We start from the raw sequence: 17,053 nt of genomic DNA, 5'->3' as shown, positions 1-17,053 counted from the left end.
TAAATCCACATACTCAACTCCATTCTATCACTAACTATCACTCACTCCATTTCCTCTTCTTTCTCTCTCAATGGCTGTGCGAACCCTGTTGAGCAGAAAAACCCTAGCCTCCGTGCTCCTCCGCAATGACATCGGAGCGGGAGGCATGGCGGCGGCAGCAGCAGCAGGAGCTGCTCAAACTCATTCCCGTGGCATCCATGCCCTCACGCTTCCCGATCTCGGTTACGATTATGGCGCCTTGGAGCCTGTCATCAGCGGCGAAATCATGCAAATCCATCACCAGAAGCATCACCAGACTTACATCACCAACTACAACAAGGCTCTCGAGCAGCTTCAAGATGCCATCGCCAAGTCCGATTCCTCAGCCGTCGTTAAGCTCCAGAGTGCAATCAAATTCAATGGCGGAGGTCTACCTTCTCTCTCTAATCTATACTTTTTTTTTCCATTTCTGAATTTTCTGGTTAATTGGATGAAAAATTAGGTCAATTCAGTGATTTGTTGATTGAAATGAAAATTGATTCATCATTCATCAATAGCTTTTGAATTTTGATAATTACCCAGATATACAATAGTGGGGGATTGGATTGGAAATCTGCTTTACAATTTTTTGTGATATTGGTTGTGATTAGTGAAAGCATCGTATTGCATTTAAGGTTTGTGTGTGTGTTTCGGAATTCGGAAACATTTTCATCATTTAAGGTTTGCTTTACAATTTCTTGTGATTTTTTGGGTGTGTTTCGGAATTCGGAAACAGAAAGGTGTGGTTAGATAAGAATGAATTTTTTTTATAAAAATTTAATAATAGGTTGCATGGAAATATTTTCAATGATTTTTATTAATGTTGCTTAATCTAGTTTTTAAAATTGTTTGCTGCAGGTCATGTCAACCATTCCATTTTCTGGAAAAATCTAGCTCCCCCTCGTGTAAGTTTGTGCCTTGATTCTGCTTTATGGAAATTGTTTTGTCTACAGAGGGTTTTTTTTACCGAATTCATGATCTGTTGTGCAGGAAGGAGGTGGAGAATCACCCCATGGCTCCATGGGATGGGCCATTGACACACATTTTGGTTCTTTTGAAGCATTGATAAAAAAGGTCAACGCAGAAGGTGCGGCACTACAGGGGTCTGGATGGGTCGTAAGTTGTGCAGATTCTGAAATTTTCAGCATGTCTACTTCCTTGCATATCATTAGAGCTCAGTGCCTTTGTTTTCTATTTTTATTTGAAGCTCGTTTTTGCTTATATTCAATCTGTACTTCTTTACCAGTGGCTTGGTCTGGACAAAGAGTTCAACAAGCTTGTTGTTGAAACCACCGCAAACCAGGTAAACTGTCCCTCTTCCTCTGCCACCTCCAAACCCCTCCCCTTTTCCGCATGATTTCAAAGAGGCATCATAGATTAGCTATCCCTCCAAACTTCTAAATTGCTTTCGAATTTTTTCTTATTTGGAACTGGTTATTAATTACATCAGCTATAATGGTTAATGATTTCAGGGACTTGATTACAAAATTTATTATTATCAGGAGTCAATTCTAGAAAAGACCCTTTTGAAATTGAGTGACATTATTAGGATTGAATATTTAATTCTATCTTTTTTCTATTTCTATGTGCAATTTTCTTCTTATATAGAATCTGGAATGTGGAAGCAGCAATGTTAATGGTGTTTATGTCTTTATGATGATGGAAAGTTTTTTATTTTTTTTTCGAAAGGAGGATACTGGAAAGATTGATACTTGTTAACTGTTCATACTCATTATTTTGAGCTTCTATTAAGTATAAAGTATAAACTATATTCATCCTCTGCACATCCAATTTGTTTATGGTTTGTTAATTTTCAGATGTAAATTTGAACATTTCTTTGCAGGATCCACTGGTTACTAAGGGATCAAGCTTGGTTCCATTGTTTGGTATAGATGTTTGGGAACATGCATACTACTTACAGGTAAAATTTTGGACTTTGGTTCACTATTTGCAACATAATTGCTGTGGTGACATTATTTGAAAGCTGTTTATCTTTTCAGTACGTTGATTATGATTCATGAGATGCGAGAGATGTAGTGTTGACAAGCTTATCAAGTTTTGGACATTATAACAAAATATTCTTACTATCGCTGATCCTTGCTCGTTTTTTGTTACCTGTTTTCAACCATGTACTGGAAGTAGTGAAAACAACTTCATTTTCATTTCATATTCTTACTATTTCCTGTGCAAAATATTGAAAACATGAAATGAAGTAAAAATAAGATACAGTTTTGTAACTTAATCTGAAAATAGGAAACATATACAAAAAATAAAAATAGAAACCAAGCAAACCCTTGAGCTATTGAGTGAAGACACATGAATGGTTTTATATTATATTTCTAACACGCTCCCTCAAGGGTTTGTTGCCCCCCCATTATAACTGTAGAGTATTTTTTCGGTTCTAACATAATGGGGGTGTGTTAACCCTTGGTCTTCACCAAGCAAAACCTTAAAGTAGTCTGCGGTATGATATTAAAGATTAATCTAAATTACCTTGAATTACTCTAAGATATGATCAAGATTTAATAATTTTTTTTTTCACATTCTAACAATGGTATCATACCAGAATTCCCTCCTCCTCTCAGCATGTGGCAGCTTTGTTGTTAGAGCCTTCCTTCTCTCTTTCGACAAACTCTTCCCTTGACGATAATAACTTTTTTTGCATATTCTAAATGGTATCATACCAGAATTCCCTCCTCTCAGCATGTGGCAGCTTTGTTGTTAGAGCCTTCCTTCTCTCTTTCAACAAACTCTTCCCTTGACGCATTTTAACAGGGTTATATTCCCTTTTTCTCTAACTCCTCTCTTGCCTCTCCTTTCATACCATGTGGCCCGACATTTCCATTTAGCCCTTTTCAAGCATAAACATGTGTTATTATGGGTCTATCAATACCCCCTCCCCTTCCTTCAAAAAACAAAAGAACAACCATGTCTTCAAGATCAAAGTGAAAAAATTGGTGGCAAAAACTTTAGTCTTCCTGAGAATTCTCATGGAAGATTATCCCATGGGATTAACACCTCTGATGGTTTAGTCTGTAGTTCTAGATCCTTGGTTGAAAAATCAGGAAGCTGCTAACATGGAATGGTTGTTCTGACAGCCTTCTTATGTTGAGACACATGGGAAATGGGATGAATTTGGGAACACAAGGGTAAAAGTAAAACCAATTTTAAGCAATTGTCCCACACTAATTTCAACTGCGAAAGGGACTGCTCCCTTAACCTTTAACCTTTTTGGCCAAGCATCTGGTAAGGCTGTATCTTCAGATACACCAACTAACCAATTGAAATTTAATCTGTCTCCTATGTGTATTTGTCTGATTGATCATTATTTTTGTGCTTGGCACAATTTCAGTTTCAGTTCCTTCAAAATAGCATCCTCTAATAACTAATAATTGGTCTACTGCCTCAATGGTAGTGTCACCCTTGTGTGGACTTGCTTTTAAGCCTGCTTAAATTAGCTCTATTATTTCTTAAATCACGTATTCAAATGTGCTTTGCCTCCCCTTAGCTTAAATTTTTATGATGATATGATCACAGATAATGGGGATGATATTCAGCACATTTTTTTAGTTCTTTAAGAGTACATAAGTTTTGGAAATAAAATTATCTCATTTAACATCACTTATCAACAATTTGGCTCCTCTCCTGCCAATTCTCTAGAACACTTTGTGATTCCTAGATGTATATCAGTTTACGAAAGATTTCTGATGTATGCTTTTGTTTTTCTTATTGCAGTACAAGAATGTTAGACCAGACTATTTGAAGAACATTTGGAAAGTTATCAACTGGAAATATGTCAGTGAAGTGTACGAGAAAGAGAGTTCTGCTTGAAAGCGCTGCTTAGGATATGGAACCTGAGATGGCCGGTTTGCAGCATGTTCAGAGATGGAATAAAATGAAGTGGTAGTAGATAACACACCTTCCTTAGTGCAGGGTTATGTTATAAGGAATAACTGTTATGTAATTGTACTTGAGAATCATGTCATGGTCTGCTTATGTCTTCATGCATTTTCTGATGATCGGGTAAGATACTATTTTTTTTCCCCATCGATGTGTATCTTTTTGCTTCTAGAATAATGTACGGACTTGTGAAATTCAAGCGCTCTGACCAATTGCTTGGTGGGAATCAGGAACCAGTTTCAAGTATCCTCTTTAGAGTTGCAAAGCCAACGTTGTTCCTGTGGACCTATTAGTTCAATAATTGGTCATGTCTTATTAACAATAATTAATGAATTGCACGAATCTAAAAGATAAAGCTTGTTAAAAAATAGACAACATAGGGAAGGATGGGAACACATTGTGGGCAACGAATAGTTATAAGACTTACTGCAGGGGATAAAAACTACAAGTCTACAATACAATCATTGTTTAGCTTCCATAATAGGAGATATGTGTATACAGGGCTACTTCAAAACCAGGAATTATGAAGGGTTGTGGAACCATTGTAGGATCTTCTGTAGCGGTGTAGCCTACTCATCTTCAGAAGGTGTAGGGATAGAAGACTGAGAAGTTTAAGAAGTCACCTTCACTTCTTCCGCCAAAAAGCATCGCGTGTCTCCTTAGAGGATTTCTTGCTCTTAGAACTTCGTGAGCCTTCTTAGCCTTAGACGCATAAAGATATGAAATGGGGATTTATAGTACCAATTTCTCTGCTTTCACCTTGAAAGGGAATACTTTTTTTTTTATCTTTTATAAATTATATATTTTTAAAATAAAATAATATAAGGTAAATAGTAAGTGGTAATTAATAAAAAATAAAATAAAATGATTAATACTAACTCATTCTCCCCCTCAAGTTTAGTTTTACTACAGATACATATTAGAAATAAAAACATAAAACTATTCATGTAGTATTTACCCAATAACTTAAGCTTTTGGAATAATTGATTGTTTGACATGGTATCAAAATCTCTATGACCAAGCAGTCTAGAGTTGATCTCTGCCGACTTCAATTCTTCAAATTAAAAGTCGAATTAAAGTACATAATAGGCGAATCTATGCATTTTCCACGCTTCAAGCCCAAACAAACAAACTCAAACAAGCTTTAGTGTGAGGGGGTGGACAAACTCAAACAAACTCTTGCGTGAGGGGGCGTGTTAAAAATAATAATATAAAACCAACCATTGATGTAGTCATTACCCAATTACTTAAGCTTTTGAGATAATTTATTGTTTGACAATACGTTGAATGAGATAAATGATAAAATTTTGTCATCGTATTTTATGCATCAAACCAATAATACATGCGAGACACGTTAATATGGTGTTTCATCTCCAATTTTCTTCGTACTATAGAATACTACTTATTTTAAGCGATAATGCTTAGTGTTACGAAACTACCACCGGGCAGGGGTCGTTGATATATTAAGGAGATCAATAGAGACCCACTCTTAAGTAGGGGTTCTATGAAATCTCACTGAGAAGGGTTACCCATCAGTTGGTTGGAAGCAGGAAGATTCAAACCCTTGACCTATGAGATATGAGAAATAAACCCGAAACATGTTATCAGTTGTGCCAACCCAAGTTGTATGGAGTTTAGGGTTTTTTATATCACCATATTTCTATGGAGTTTGATTCTCAAATATTCATTACTGTTTTCATAAAATTGTAAAATAAAAGGGGCAGAAGTTAAAATCTAAAAACTTTAAGCTTGATAATAAAATTTACCGAAAATTATATTTCTGTCCATATAAAAGGTCTTGCACCTTCACCTCGTGAACACTCTCAGCAGCCGGAAACCCTAAATCCTGAAGAGCGAGCGAGCGAGCGAGAAAGCTTCTCACCTTCACCAACCATGGTAGGAGATCAGATCTCAACATTTCAATCTCCATTCTCTTCGTTCTTCTTCTTCTTCTTCTCACTGTTCAATTCCATCCTTTGCAGACATTCAAGCGCAGGAATGGTGGCCGCAACAAGCATGGTCGTGGCCATGTCAAATTCATTCGATGCTCCAACTGCGGCAAATGCTGCCCCAAGGTAAATTCATTCGAATTTGTGTTGATTTGGCTGGCTGTATATCAATCGATAAAATTCTGATATCTGTTTCTGGGTCTATGAAATGAAATCAGGATAAGGCAATCAAGCGATTCCTTGTTAGGAACATTGTTGAACAGGCTGCTGTTAGAGATGTTCAGGAAGCGTGTGTCTATGATCGTAATGTTCTTTACCTTGTTTTGTTATATTGAATCAAATATCATAGCTGTAGTGTTGTTGAATTGATTGGTTGTGTTGTTTTTGTTTTGTTTGAATTTGTAGAGTACACACTCCCTAAGCTGTATGTGAAGATGCAGTACTGTGTTTCCTGTGCTATCCACTCTCATGTTGTCAGGGTTCGTTCTCGCACTGATAGGAGGAAGCGTGACCCACCACAGCGTTTCATCAGGCGCAGGGTAACTAATTTTATTTCATATCGTATTGCTTTATATTTTGTTTTAATTTTCTTATCGCTATCTGTTCCTATTAGGATTGTTGTGTGGTCAAAATTGTTTTGAAAACTGCACATATTAAGAGAACATGCAAAAGCTTGAATACACATGTGGAGAGGTTTATAGGAATGTAGGCAATAACTGAGATTGGACCCTAATCTAATCATATTTGTGTAAATTCCATTATGTGTTTTGAGCTAGAACTTGATTTGAGGTTGGACCCTAATCTAATCATTATTGTGTGTGTTCCATTATGTGTTTTGAGCTAGAACTTGATTTATACATGTGAAACATTTTTTTGTATTCCATTTTACTTTTCATGGTGCTTTTAGATTATTGTACTCATTTGAGAATATATGAATTTGATGGCCTGCTATCGATAACCTTTTTGTTTTTTCCCGTGTCTAAATCTAAACCATTTTTTGTTTTCCAAAACACCTGATATGAATTTGATGTTTTTGATGAGCTTGTTTTTCTGCTAAGAGCACGACATTGTTGCTTGAGTGTTTAAAAGTAGTCGTTTAACTCTGTTTTAGGGGAACATGCAATTTCTTGGTATGTGACTGTTAGAATGGTTGATTAGTAACTTTTTCTCCCTTATAAATTTTGGCTTAATGTTTTACTTGGTGATTGATATTGTTTATTTTGCTTCTCTTTTTAAGGATGATGCACCAAGGCCCGGTCAGCCTGGTCAAGCACCTCGTCCTGCTGGAGTGGGAGCTCCTCCTCGTGCCTAGAAAGCAAGTTTTAAGATTTTTAACCTTGTTGGATCAATTTCATATTATGAACTTGAATTCCCTTTGCTCTATAGATTTTTAAAATTCCAGTTTTGTGTAGGGGTACTATGATTTCTTGTAGTTGTTACTTGTGTCTCTGGACGGTAGCAACATTTCTGTTATGATTTGGTTGTTTTGATGAGAATGAACATTTATAAGTCGTACCTAGTTTGATCCTTTATAATGAACCCTTAATAGCGTTCAGATCCTATGCAGAAAGCTGCATATTCTTGAATCTAAAAAGAATAGTTAAACAATTGGTATGATTTCTTTTTTGTTTCCCATTTAATGCAAACTTTGGTCGTTCATCCCTGTTTTTCATTTCATTAGCTCAATTTTCTCACCCTCTCCATTGAAGAAACCTTGGCTTCTTGAAGGTTGATATCCCTCTGGGACTGCTGCCATAATCATCCATTATTATTGAGAAAGTAACCTTCTCCTTGCTAGTTTCTTTTGGAAGTCCTATTTTTCTATTTTGTCTGCTTCCATTGTCTCCACAATTTACATTGATTGAAGGCAAAGCTCTGCCCTCACTTTTATAAGCCAATCCTGCACTTCATTAGCAGCCATTGTTATTAAACCAAAAAAGACTGTTTAGCATCAGAGTTTAGCATCATATAATCAGGCTTAATTTAGTCCATCCCTTTTAAAGATAATCTAATTAGTTCCCCATAAGAAATTCTTAGCCTTGAACAAAATTATTTGCAATATATTCAATCACCAAGTTTGATTGGTCAATTATTCATGCGGTGATCCCAGTCAGTTTAAGTGTGATCTCGTTGGCTTTTTACATCGGTTTTAGTCATTGTAAATTGTTTTATTCACATTCAATCCTTCATCACCTACCTTCTTCCTTTTCCTTCCTTCATAACTCAACCCATCATTCATTACTGTTCCCCCGCTCGCCCATCACCACACCCACTTCCCTCTCTTCTTCCTCGTCAACTTTTTCATCCCACTAGAATAATTTATCTGGATCAAAAATCCCAAATCTTTTCATAAATTAGAGTTCTAGGCTTCTAGCAAAATCTCAGGTGAAAAGAAACCAAAAATCGAAATACATAACCAGAGTGTATTTTTCTGAATTTTCCCCTACTCCCAAAAGAAAGTCGGGTATACAACTCTTAAGATGTAATTTTTAATAAGACTAAAATTCCTTTTTTTTTTCTTTCTAATTAATACTATAGATTGTCAGATTCTGATAACATTTATGTAATTACTTCACTTGGTCTTGTTTATCCTTCCTCATCATCACAAATACCTTTAACAACACCCTCATCTACATCAATACATGGTTCTCCATCCTTTGCTATTACAACAGATTTAAGTGTTTGTGGTGGTCCGAAATATTATCTTTTTAATTTTTATGATTTTTTTAATAGAAAACCAAAATATAACTGAAATAAAAAGCATTAATTAAAAATGTAAAAAATCATTCAAATATTTAACAAGTAAAATCATTCGAATAAATATAATTTTTTTAAATAAGTGGCTAAGTTAAACTTTAAATTTATAATTTTAGATTTTTGTTAATAAAATCTTAAAGTTATAAGTAACTAACTTATTTTAAAAGTAAGTGAAAATTAATTAAAGATCATATATTCAATATTAAGATTTCACTTATTTTGAGGTTAAAAAGTTATACTTCGAGTTTAGTAATATACTACCAATTATGTGTGTATAATGTGTGTGCGGATATGAGGTGGGTTGTATACCATAGTACCCATACGACCATACCAGCACCGTACTAAATATATTTCGCGGGGATTTACCAATGTCCAACCCTATACCCATTTAGCAAGTTTTTGCCATATCCATTATGGGTATTTTTTGCGGGGGTACCCAATGAGTCCAAGACCCATTGTCATCCCTACTTATGACAAACAACAAGTTAGACGACCTTAAATTTTTTAAACAAATCAAACTTATTTACACAAAGTCTACCCCAATCCAACCTATTCACACGACTATTCCTGATGCCAAGATAAACTATAATTTGGGGAGAGAAAGTTGTTGTTGCAGAAGTTTGTGATAGGCCAAATGAAATGAGCCTCTCATGCTGACTAGGCCCCAAAGAATCATCAGTAAACCTAAGAGGATGACTAGCTAGCTATATTAAGTCAATTTAGATATTTTATTTTAATGTTTTTACATTCCAGTAGTTGTTACCTCCTTCGTAATTAGTCTGGATTATTTTTACCTTCCTAGTATAAATTGTATTACTTTTTTTATTAATGCATTATCAGAAAATGAGTTTTGCTCCTAATTTTATTTGTTTCCTCTAACTCTAGCCGAATTGTCTTGATTAGGATTTCTAATCCTACCAGTTTGATGGTAAGCCATGAGTGGGATTGGCCGAGTGGTGCCAAATTGACAATGATTTTTATTTTATTCAATGCAAGTTAAAGCTCTCAAATACATGAGTCAAGTTGGCCGAGTTTAATTTTTCGGACATGAATAATTTGAAAGGCTTGTAATGTCTTTGTATTAGATAATTTAATTTGTATTGTACCAAAAAAACCCAACTCGACATGTTCTTCTCTCCAAGATAGACCTCATCAGAAGCATGGTTAGGCAATAGGCATTGACACAAAAAAGAATGCCTAGCTAGACGATAAAAATATAGGAGTCTCATATATCGAAAACATTTTTTTTATATCGGAAAGATAAAATAAGTCCTTTAAGGATTGATCCTTGTATCTCTCCCTAACTCATATGTTGACCTGCTCTTATCACTTGAGTTATCATTCAAGGATTATGTGAAAACGATTTTGCAGTGATGACATACCTATCATTTCATTGCATTATTTTATCAAATAATGTTTAGTTTGACTTTTTAAAATTATTTAATTTCATTCTTTCAGACACATTTAGAATAATAGAGAGATGCTATGTGTTATAATGATAATTTTTAGGGGATGTTATTGCAATAATGATTAATTTTTAGGGGTCGAGATTCACTGCAACCATTGCAAGGTCGTAGTGGACGTCAACAAAGGTCGTTGGAGGACAGCTGAGTTCAGAGGCGGATTGAGCGCCTGGCCACCTAGGGCAAATGCCCAAGTCTAGCCAATTTTTTTTTTCTTTGGACCACATCATCTTTTGGGCCCAAAAAAAAAAATAAAAGGGCAAAATTTAAAGGTTGGGGTAAAATTGAGGGACTATTTTATAACAACAAATTTCCTACTCAAATTTTGCCCAGGTTTCACAAAATTTCTGGGTCCGCCTCTGGCTGAGTTGCCTAGTGAACGAGAACTCTATTGAACTAGAATTATAACGTTAAGAATTATAATTTCAATTACCACATGTCACTATTCTACTGAATTACCTAATGTGAGTATCACACAAAAAAAAATACGGATACCACAAAACTTTTTTTTTAATTGGTTAGGTTGTTCATAAAGATGATATATTGGGTTTCATAAAGATGATATATCAGCAATAAGTACTAGGTAGGAGCATTTTATTCCCTTTGCACTAGTTGTATTTAACTCTTCCCTTAACAACCCTCATAGGTGCCTAACTTCCCTCCTGAGTACTGCTCTTTTTTTTCGTCATCCTATTACTTAGTTCCCTATCAGGCAGGAATGCAGGTTGATATTATCGAGTCAAGAAGTGGAGGATTTGTGAAAGGTCCCACACATATCAGAAATACTAGTATGTATACCCGTGCCGATGCACAGAGGACATATTTCCAAGTATATAATAATTTGCTTTTAATATATAGAATTATTAGTTTGTATGAATGAACAAAAAATCTAAATATAATTTATTGTGTTTTTAATTTGTTTATGATATAATAATACAATTATTTGTATATTTTTGTTTTTATCCTTTTATTTTCGTTTTTCATATCTCCAAATAAGATGATAGAAAATATGAATTACATATTAAATTACATTTTTTTACACTATATCATTGTGATTTCCTAAATAATTATACACAATATATAACATATGGAAAATATGATAGAAAAAACTGATCACATCAAATTACATTTTTTTTACACTATATAATTTTGATTTTATAATCCCTAAATAAATACGGACATTTAAAAAAAATATAAAGAATGCAACATATAGCTCATTCGGAGCATTTGAAACGAAGACTTTGAAATGGGGATATGCGGAAAAAGATGGAGAAGCTTTCATTTTTGTGTGAATTGCTCTCTCTCTCTCTCTCTCTCTCTCTCTCTCTCTCTCTCTCTCTCTCTCTCCCTCTCAACCGATAAAATTATAATATTTTTTTTGTTATTTTTAATTAGAAATATTTTTATGTAAACGTTCTTCCTCGTCGGATCTTATTTTCACAATCAAATTGTAATGCTTATGTATATCTACTCCTACAAATAATTAAAAAGTCTAGAAAAAAGTATAAAAATTATATTAAAACATTTTCTATTAGTTTTAACTGGAAGGTATTTTCATGCAAAATGTTCCTCATCGTACCAACTTTTTACTATGTAACCTAAACACAAATAAATATAGACTATCTATTTTCAATCCTTGTGTGACTATATATTTACTTCTTAAAATTTAATTTTGATTATTTTTAACTTAGAAATATTTTAATGTAAATGTTCTTCCCTGTGAGATCCTCATTTTCACAATCAAATTACAACGCTTTTGTATATCTACTCTTACAATTATTTAAAAAGTCTGAAAAAAGTACTAAAATTATAACAAAACAATATTTCTATTAATTTCAACTTGAAATATTTTCATGAAAAATGTTCCTCCCCGTATGAGATTTTTAATATGTAACTTAAACATAAAAAAATTTAAACTATATATCTTCATTTATCTCCATTCTCGTGGAAATTTCACTATATATATATATGTACCTTCAAACTTTTGAAAAAATTATAAAATTACATTTTTTGTTATTTTCAACTTGAAAATAGTTTAATATAAATGTTCTTCCCCGTGAGATCTATATTTTCACAATCAAATTAAAATGGTTTTGTATATCTACTTTTAAAATTATTTTAAAATATGGAAAAAGTACTAAAATTTTATTATAACATTTTCTATTATTTTCAATTTAAAGTATTTTCATGCAAAATGTTCCTCATGTAGGATTTTTGTACTATATAATTAATAAGTATGTTTATTCTTCTCTAATTCCCCGTGGGAGCCCTATATTCAGAATCAAATTATAGTGTTTATGTATATCTACTCATAAATTAATTAAATTTTTTGGTAAAAGTACAAAATTAAATTAAACCATATTTTCTATTAATTCCAACTTCAAAGTATTTTCCTGTAAAATTTTCCTACCTGTATGACCTATTTAATATGTAACTTAAACATAAATAAATAAAAGGTATATATGTTCATTTATTTCAATTCCCGTCAAAATTTCATATTTTTATATACATTTAACTTTAAACTTATGAAAAAATCTAATATTATATTAAAGTATGTTCATGCAAAATGTTCCTCATGTAGGAGTTTTTTTATTATATAATTAATAAATATAGAGTAAATATTTTTAGTTTTCTCTAATTCCTCGTGGGAGCCCTAGAATCACAATCAAATTATAATGCTTATGTATATCTACTCTTAAGTTATTTAAAAACGTATGTAAATTTATTAAAATTATATTAAAACATTTTATATTAGTTTTAACTTGATAGTATTTTCATGCAAAATGTTCTTCATGTAGGAGTTTTTTACTATATAATTAATAAATATAGACTAAATATGTTTATTCTAATTCCCCGTGAGAGCCCTATATTAACAATCAAATTATAATGCTTTAAATTATTTTAAAAGGAATGAAAATTTACTAAAATTATATTAAAACATTCTCTATTAGTTTCAACTTAAAAGTATTTTCATGTAAATTGTTCCTCATGTAGGAGTTTTTTATTTTATAATTAATAAATACTAAATATGTTTATTTTTCTCTAATTCCCTGTAGGAGCCCTGCCCTATATTCACAATCAAATTATAATGCTTTTGTAAATCTACTGTTAAATTATTTAAAAGTTTGGGAAAAGTACTAAAATTAAATCAAAACATATTTTCTATTAATTTCAACTTGAAAATGTTCATCCCTGTATGAGCTTTATGTAGCTTACACAAATAAATATAGAACATATTATTTGTTAATTTATTTCACTCCTCCGTGTGACAAATTTTTAATATCAAAATTTTATATTTTTTTTTGTTATTTTAACTCAAAAATATTTTAGTGTTAATGTGTTTCCCCGTGGGATCCCTAATTTGACAATCAAATTGCAATGTTTTTGTATTTAAAAAGTTACATTAAAAAATATTTTCTATTTTCTTATATATGATTCGAATATAACTATTTTCAAAGTAATATGGAAGTACCGAGCAACAAGGTAAATTAATCTTCCCAATAGGAGTTAATTTATTCATAAATAAATAGACTAAACATGTAAATTTATTCCAATCTCGCGTGAAAAAAGAATCTAAGTTTTAATGTTATGAAGAAAAAAAAAATCTTTTAGTTTACGTAGAAGCTATAGTTTTACCTTCTAATTTATGTTACTTTTAATATATTTCCTTGTAAAACTATTTTATTTTTTGAAAATAGTAATGAATAATGATAAAAAAATTTTACGATATATATAAGTTTTATCCTAAAAACACTTTCTCATAAAATAAATATGTGGAATCTCTCTTCAATACTTTTCTCTAATTTCTATTTCCAGTTTTAGGTTTTATTGTTACATTTTGAATTTTAATTATAAAATTATATATGATTCGAATAGAACAGTTTTCAAAGTAATGTGGAAGTACCAAACAACAATATAAAGCAGCATCTGTGAAATTAAACTTGAAAGTACCAACCACCTCTAGCATGAGAAAAAAGTAAGAGCATTAACCTTGTCAACCGAAAAGCCATATAATTTTAATTAACTTTTCAAAACAAACTAAGAAAATCAAATCTTATGTCTAATATGCATATTTTGTCTTTAGTGTCTTGAAATCCTTAAGCTTCAATGTGCTTATCCCAAGACTTTCCTTGCATATTCTGTAAAAAAATGTACTGAGAAATTATAGCATAGTTCATCGCTTAAAATGTCAAAAACTTAAAAACTACAGGGGTTCAAATATGTTCTCATCAGAAGCTAATTCCAATAATTAATGATCAACAAGTTAGAAACCCGCCACTACATCACAATGCTTGGGAAAGTCACGTTACTAAGACAGTATGTCTCATTCCTGATTAGATTCTATTAAGCTTGTTAATGTCTTCTTACCTTGCACTTGAATATTCCTCATAGACTTCTTTTGTGAAATGAAAGTTAGGAAGTTGGAATTAAACCACCATATAAAAGTTCAAAGTTTTCAAGATGCACCACAATGAATGTGTTTAACAGGTTAAGTCTTCTTAATTTCATCTGAACCATCTTAAAATTCTTAACAGTTCCTGAAAGAAAACCATTAGGAGGTGTAGCTATTGTTAGTGAGAAAATGGGCAAGAATAAAATTGAACAAAGAGATAATGTCAATCTGCTGCCAAATCAGTCGTTTAATTACATTCAGATTGAATTCAAGAATCTAAGGGACAATTGTTTAACATCCAAATCAGAGTTGCTTTTGAAGATAGTAAATATAAGACAAAGCTAGAACAGGTCAAAGTGATATAGAACAATTGTTTAAGAATGTCCAATTTTATGGCCCCTTACCTTTTTTTGTTTGATGATAGAAGCATCTTCTTGAGTTTGCAGATGCTTAATTTATACTATATAAGTTTATTTCTTGGCCAATTATGAATTCTGATTTTCCCCTTTGAAGTTATCAATGCTTAACATCTTTCGTAGGTTCCTGCTCTCTTTTAGATTTAAGCCATACATGGTCTTTGGACGAAATATATACGTAGCAGACCCGGATCCTGACAGGGATGGTTAGTTCCTAAACTCTTTACTTCGTTGCCAATGATTTTCTTCTACTGTAATACCAATGTGTAGCCATGTAGGAGTAGCATGCCAAAGCTGAGTAAAGCAAGAAAAAAAAGTAACTGAATCTTCAGAATTGGTTAGGCGGAGCTGAGAACAAATTAGACTCTAAAGAGCTGTAACAAAATAACTTTATCCGTGAACTAATAATGCAGTAAGAGTATTGTATATTCATGAATATAAAATATGAAAAAAGAACTAATATCTTTAGCTTTAAAACCAAATTTAATTTACTTTGCTACTTTGAAACAAAACTTATTTACTAAAAGTAGCAATTACAGTACATACTAATTTTATAGCATAATAAAAACTGAAATCCATGAAAATACAATGAGAAGCTACAATGTAGTGGTAGGATGAGACTCCACCACCCAAAGAGATGGACATACTACAACTCTATCAACAGCTGACGGAATATCTGAGCTGAAGTATCCACCACTCCAGCACACTTTTTAAGCTGGAATTCATGCTCCTAGAGGCAGTCCTCTGCATGTGCCATTAGCATAGCTCAGAAGATTATTTAGCATCATGCATTGGAGAGCCAGCAACTGTTTTTTTTTGTAAAACACATTGTGAATACTAAAATAAATGTAAAGAAATTACATAATAATTGTAATCATTAATCAAGTTAGAGTATGACTAATGAGTAAGTAACATGGATTCAGTGAAAACTTTCAACTGATCATCAGTGATTCATTTAGCTTTCAGTCTTTATTGCATTAAACTCACTGCAATAGGACATGTAACACTGACGAGTCCAAGCGATGCAAAGATTCTGCCATGGTAAGGTTTTAAATATCGGTCGTGGACACGATCGTGGTCGCGTTTCGATTTTCACGGTTGCAGGTATTGTGGTTGCTGCGATGTGGGTTGTGGTGTGAATGGTTCACAATTATTCACAACTATACTAAGCCATGGTCCCAAGCCAGGCATCAGGGATGCTGCCTCACAATTCTCCATTTAAGGCCCTTAATGAGTGACTTGTTATTGCTTTGACAATGTAGACATCAATTTTAAGAATTTTAGATCACATTGCTGATTCCACTCCTGTAGAATCAAAGTAAAAAATTGATAGTAGGTAAAATATTCCACATAAAAGCACCAGAATGCAAATTAAAAATCAAAATAAAATCATGGGATTCATAAGGTTACAGAATCTGACCCTAAACAGTGAATAAATCATGATGAAAATCAAGCTAAGTAAAGTGGCAGAGGCCGAAAACAACTCTATAAGCATTCTTTCCATAACCCAGAAAGATAAAGCATGTATCCCTTTCCAGCTTTCAGTTAAGCACAGCATCTGATTCATCATCATCGATGCCAGGAACGAATTATAGCTACAACGACTACCATGCCATTTATCAGAGCCAAAAGCACCCCAACAACCTACAAATAAACGGATCCCACCAAAACAGGGAAAGAAAAAAAATCATAGAAATAAGGCCTAGACTAAAAACAGAGAGGTTATAGCAGCACCTTGTACACAAAAGAATCCTAGTCTTAACCAATACTTCAAAAGATATCACCAATCAAACCCAGAGGGAAAACCAAGAAAGAGTGGATTGAGAAAAAGATGAAGTTGAAATGAGATGAAAAAATGTTGGGTTATTTATAGGAGAAAGATGTGATAGAAATTAATAACTATTGGGAAAACCTCCTCTTTATGAGTCTCAATTCTGCTTCCAAGGTTAAAAGGTGGACGGCTAACTCAATGTATTTTAACAGTTTTATTTCTCTTTATTTTAAGTGGTCAACTTGGGAGGCAAAGCATTTTCTCTCACATTTATTAACATAATGAAAATGGAAGATAGGAAGCTATTCAATTAAAAGTCACGTATAAAGAGGAGATATTTCAAACAATAATCAACAGATTTTAAAGAGCACTCACTGACTATTATC

The 17,053-nt window shown here is 32.8% G+C and overlaps 2 protein-coding genes and 1 long non-coding RNA gene across 4 annotated transcripts; 2 read left to right on the top strand and 1 right to left on the bottom strand.

Moving 5' to 3' along the window:
- Positions 1-4,164, top strand: LOC130710449 (superoxide dismutase [Mn], mitochondrial-like). The gene is made up of 6 exons (XM_057559729.1): positions 1-407; positions 877-923; positions 1,009-1,134; positions 1,265-1,321; positions 1,862-1,939; positions 3,754-4,164. Exons 1-6 carry the CDS (start codon positions 71-73, stop codon positions 3,847-3,849), a joined length of 741 nt encoding a protein of 246 aa, XP_057415712.1. The 5' UTR covers positions 1-70; the 3' UTR covers positions 3,850-4,164.
- A 1,493-nt stretch (positions 4,165-5,657) lies between these two features.
- Positions 5,658-7,376, top strand: LOC130710439 (40S ribosomal protein S26-3). Its single transcript, XM_057559721.1, has 5 exons — positions 5,658-5,814; positions 5,901-5,993; positions 6,086-6,170; positions 6,273-6,406; positions 7,105-7,376. Exons 1-5 carry the CDS (start codon positions 5,812-5,814, stop codon positions 7,177-7,179), a joined length of 390 nt encoding a protein of 129 aa, XP_057415704.1. The 5' UTR covers positions 5,658-5,811; the 3' UTR covers positions 7,180-7,376.
- A 6,897-nt stretch (positions 7,377-14,273) lies between these two features.
- Positions 14,274-16,922, bottom strand: LOC130710431 (uncharacterized). 2 transcript variants are annotated; one of them, XR_009010373.1, is made up of 4 exons: positions 16,317-16,851; positions 15,884-16,201; positions 14,885-15,190; positions 14,274-14,625 (listed from the first exon to the last, which is right to left on the bottom strand). It is a non-coding gene; the product is annotated as an uncharacterized LOC130710431 (long non-coding RNA). The 2 variants fall into 2 exon arrangements; XR_009010372.1 differs by lacking the exons at positions 14,274-14,625; positions 14,885-15,190 and having other exon boundaries at positions 15,754-16,201; positions 16,317-16,922.
- Between the last annotated feature and the right edge of the window lie 131 nt (positions 16,923-17,053).

Source organism: Lotus japonicus, chromosome 1, assembly GCF_012489685.1.
Source record: "Lotus japonicus ecotype B-129 chromosome 1, LjGifu_v1.2".
NCBI lineage: Eukaryota > Viridiplantae > Streptophyta > Magnoliopsida > Fabales > Fabaceae > Lotus > Lotus japonicus.
The sequence above is the reverse complement of the archived record's forward strand: the minus strand, read 5'-3'. Positions and strand labels throughout refer to the sequence as shown.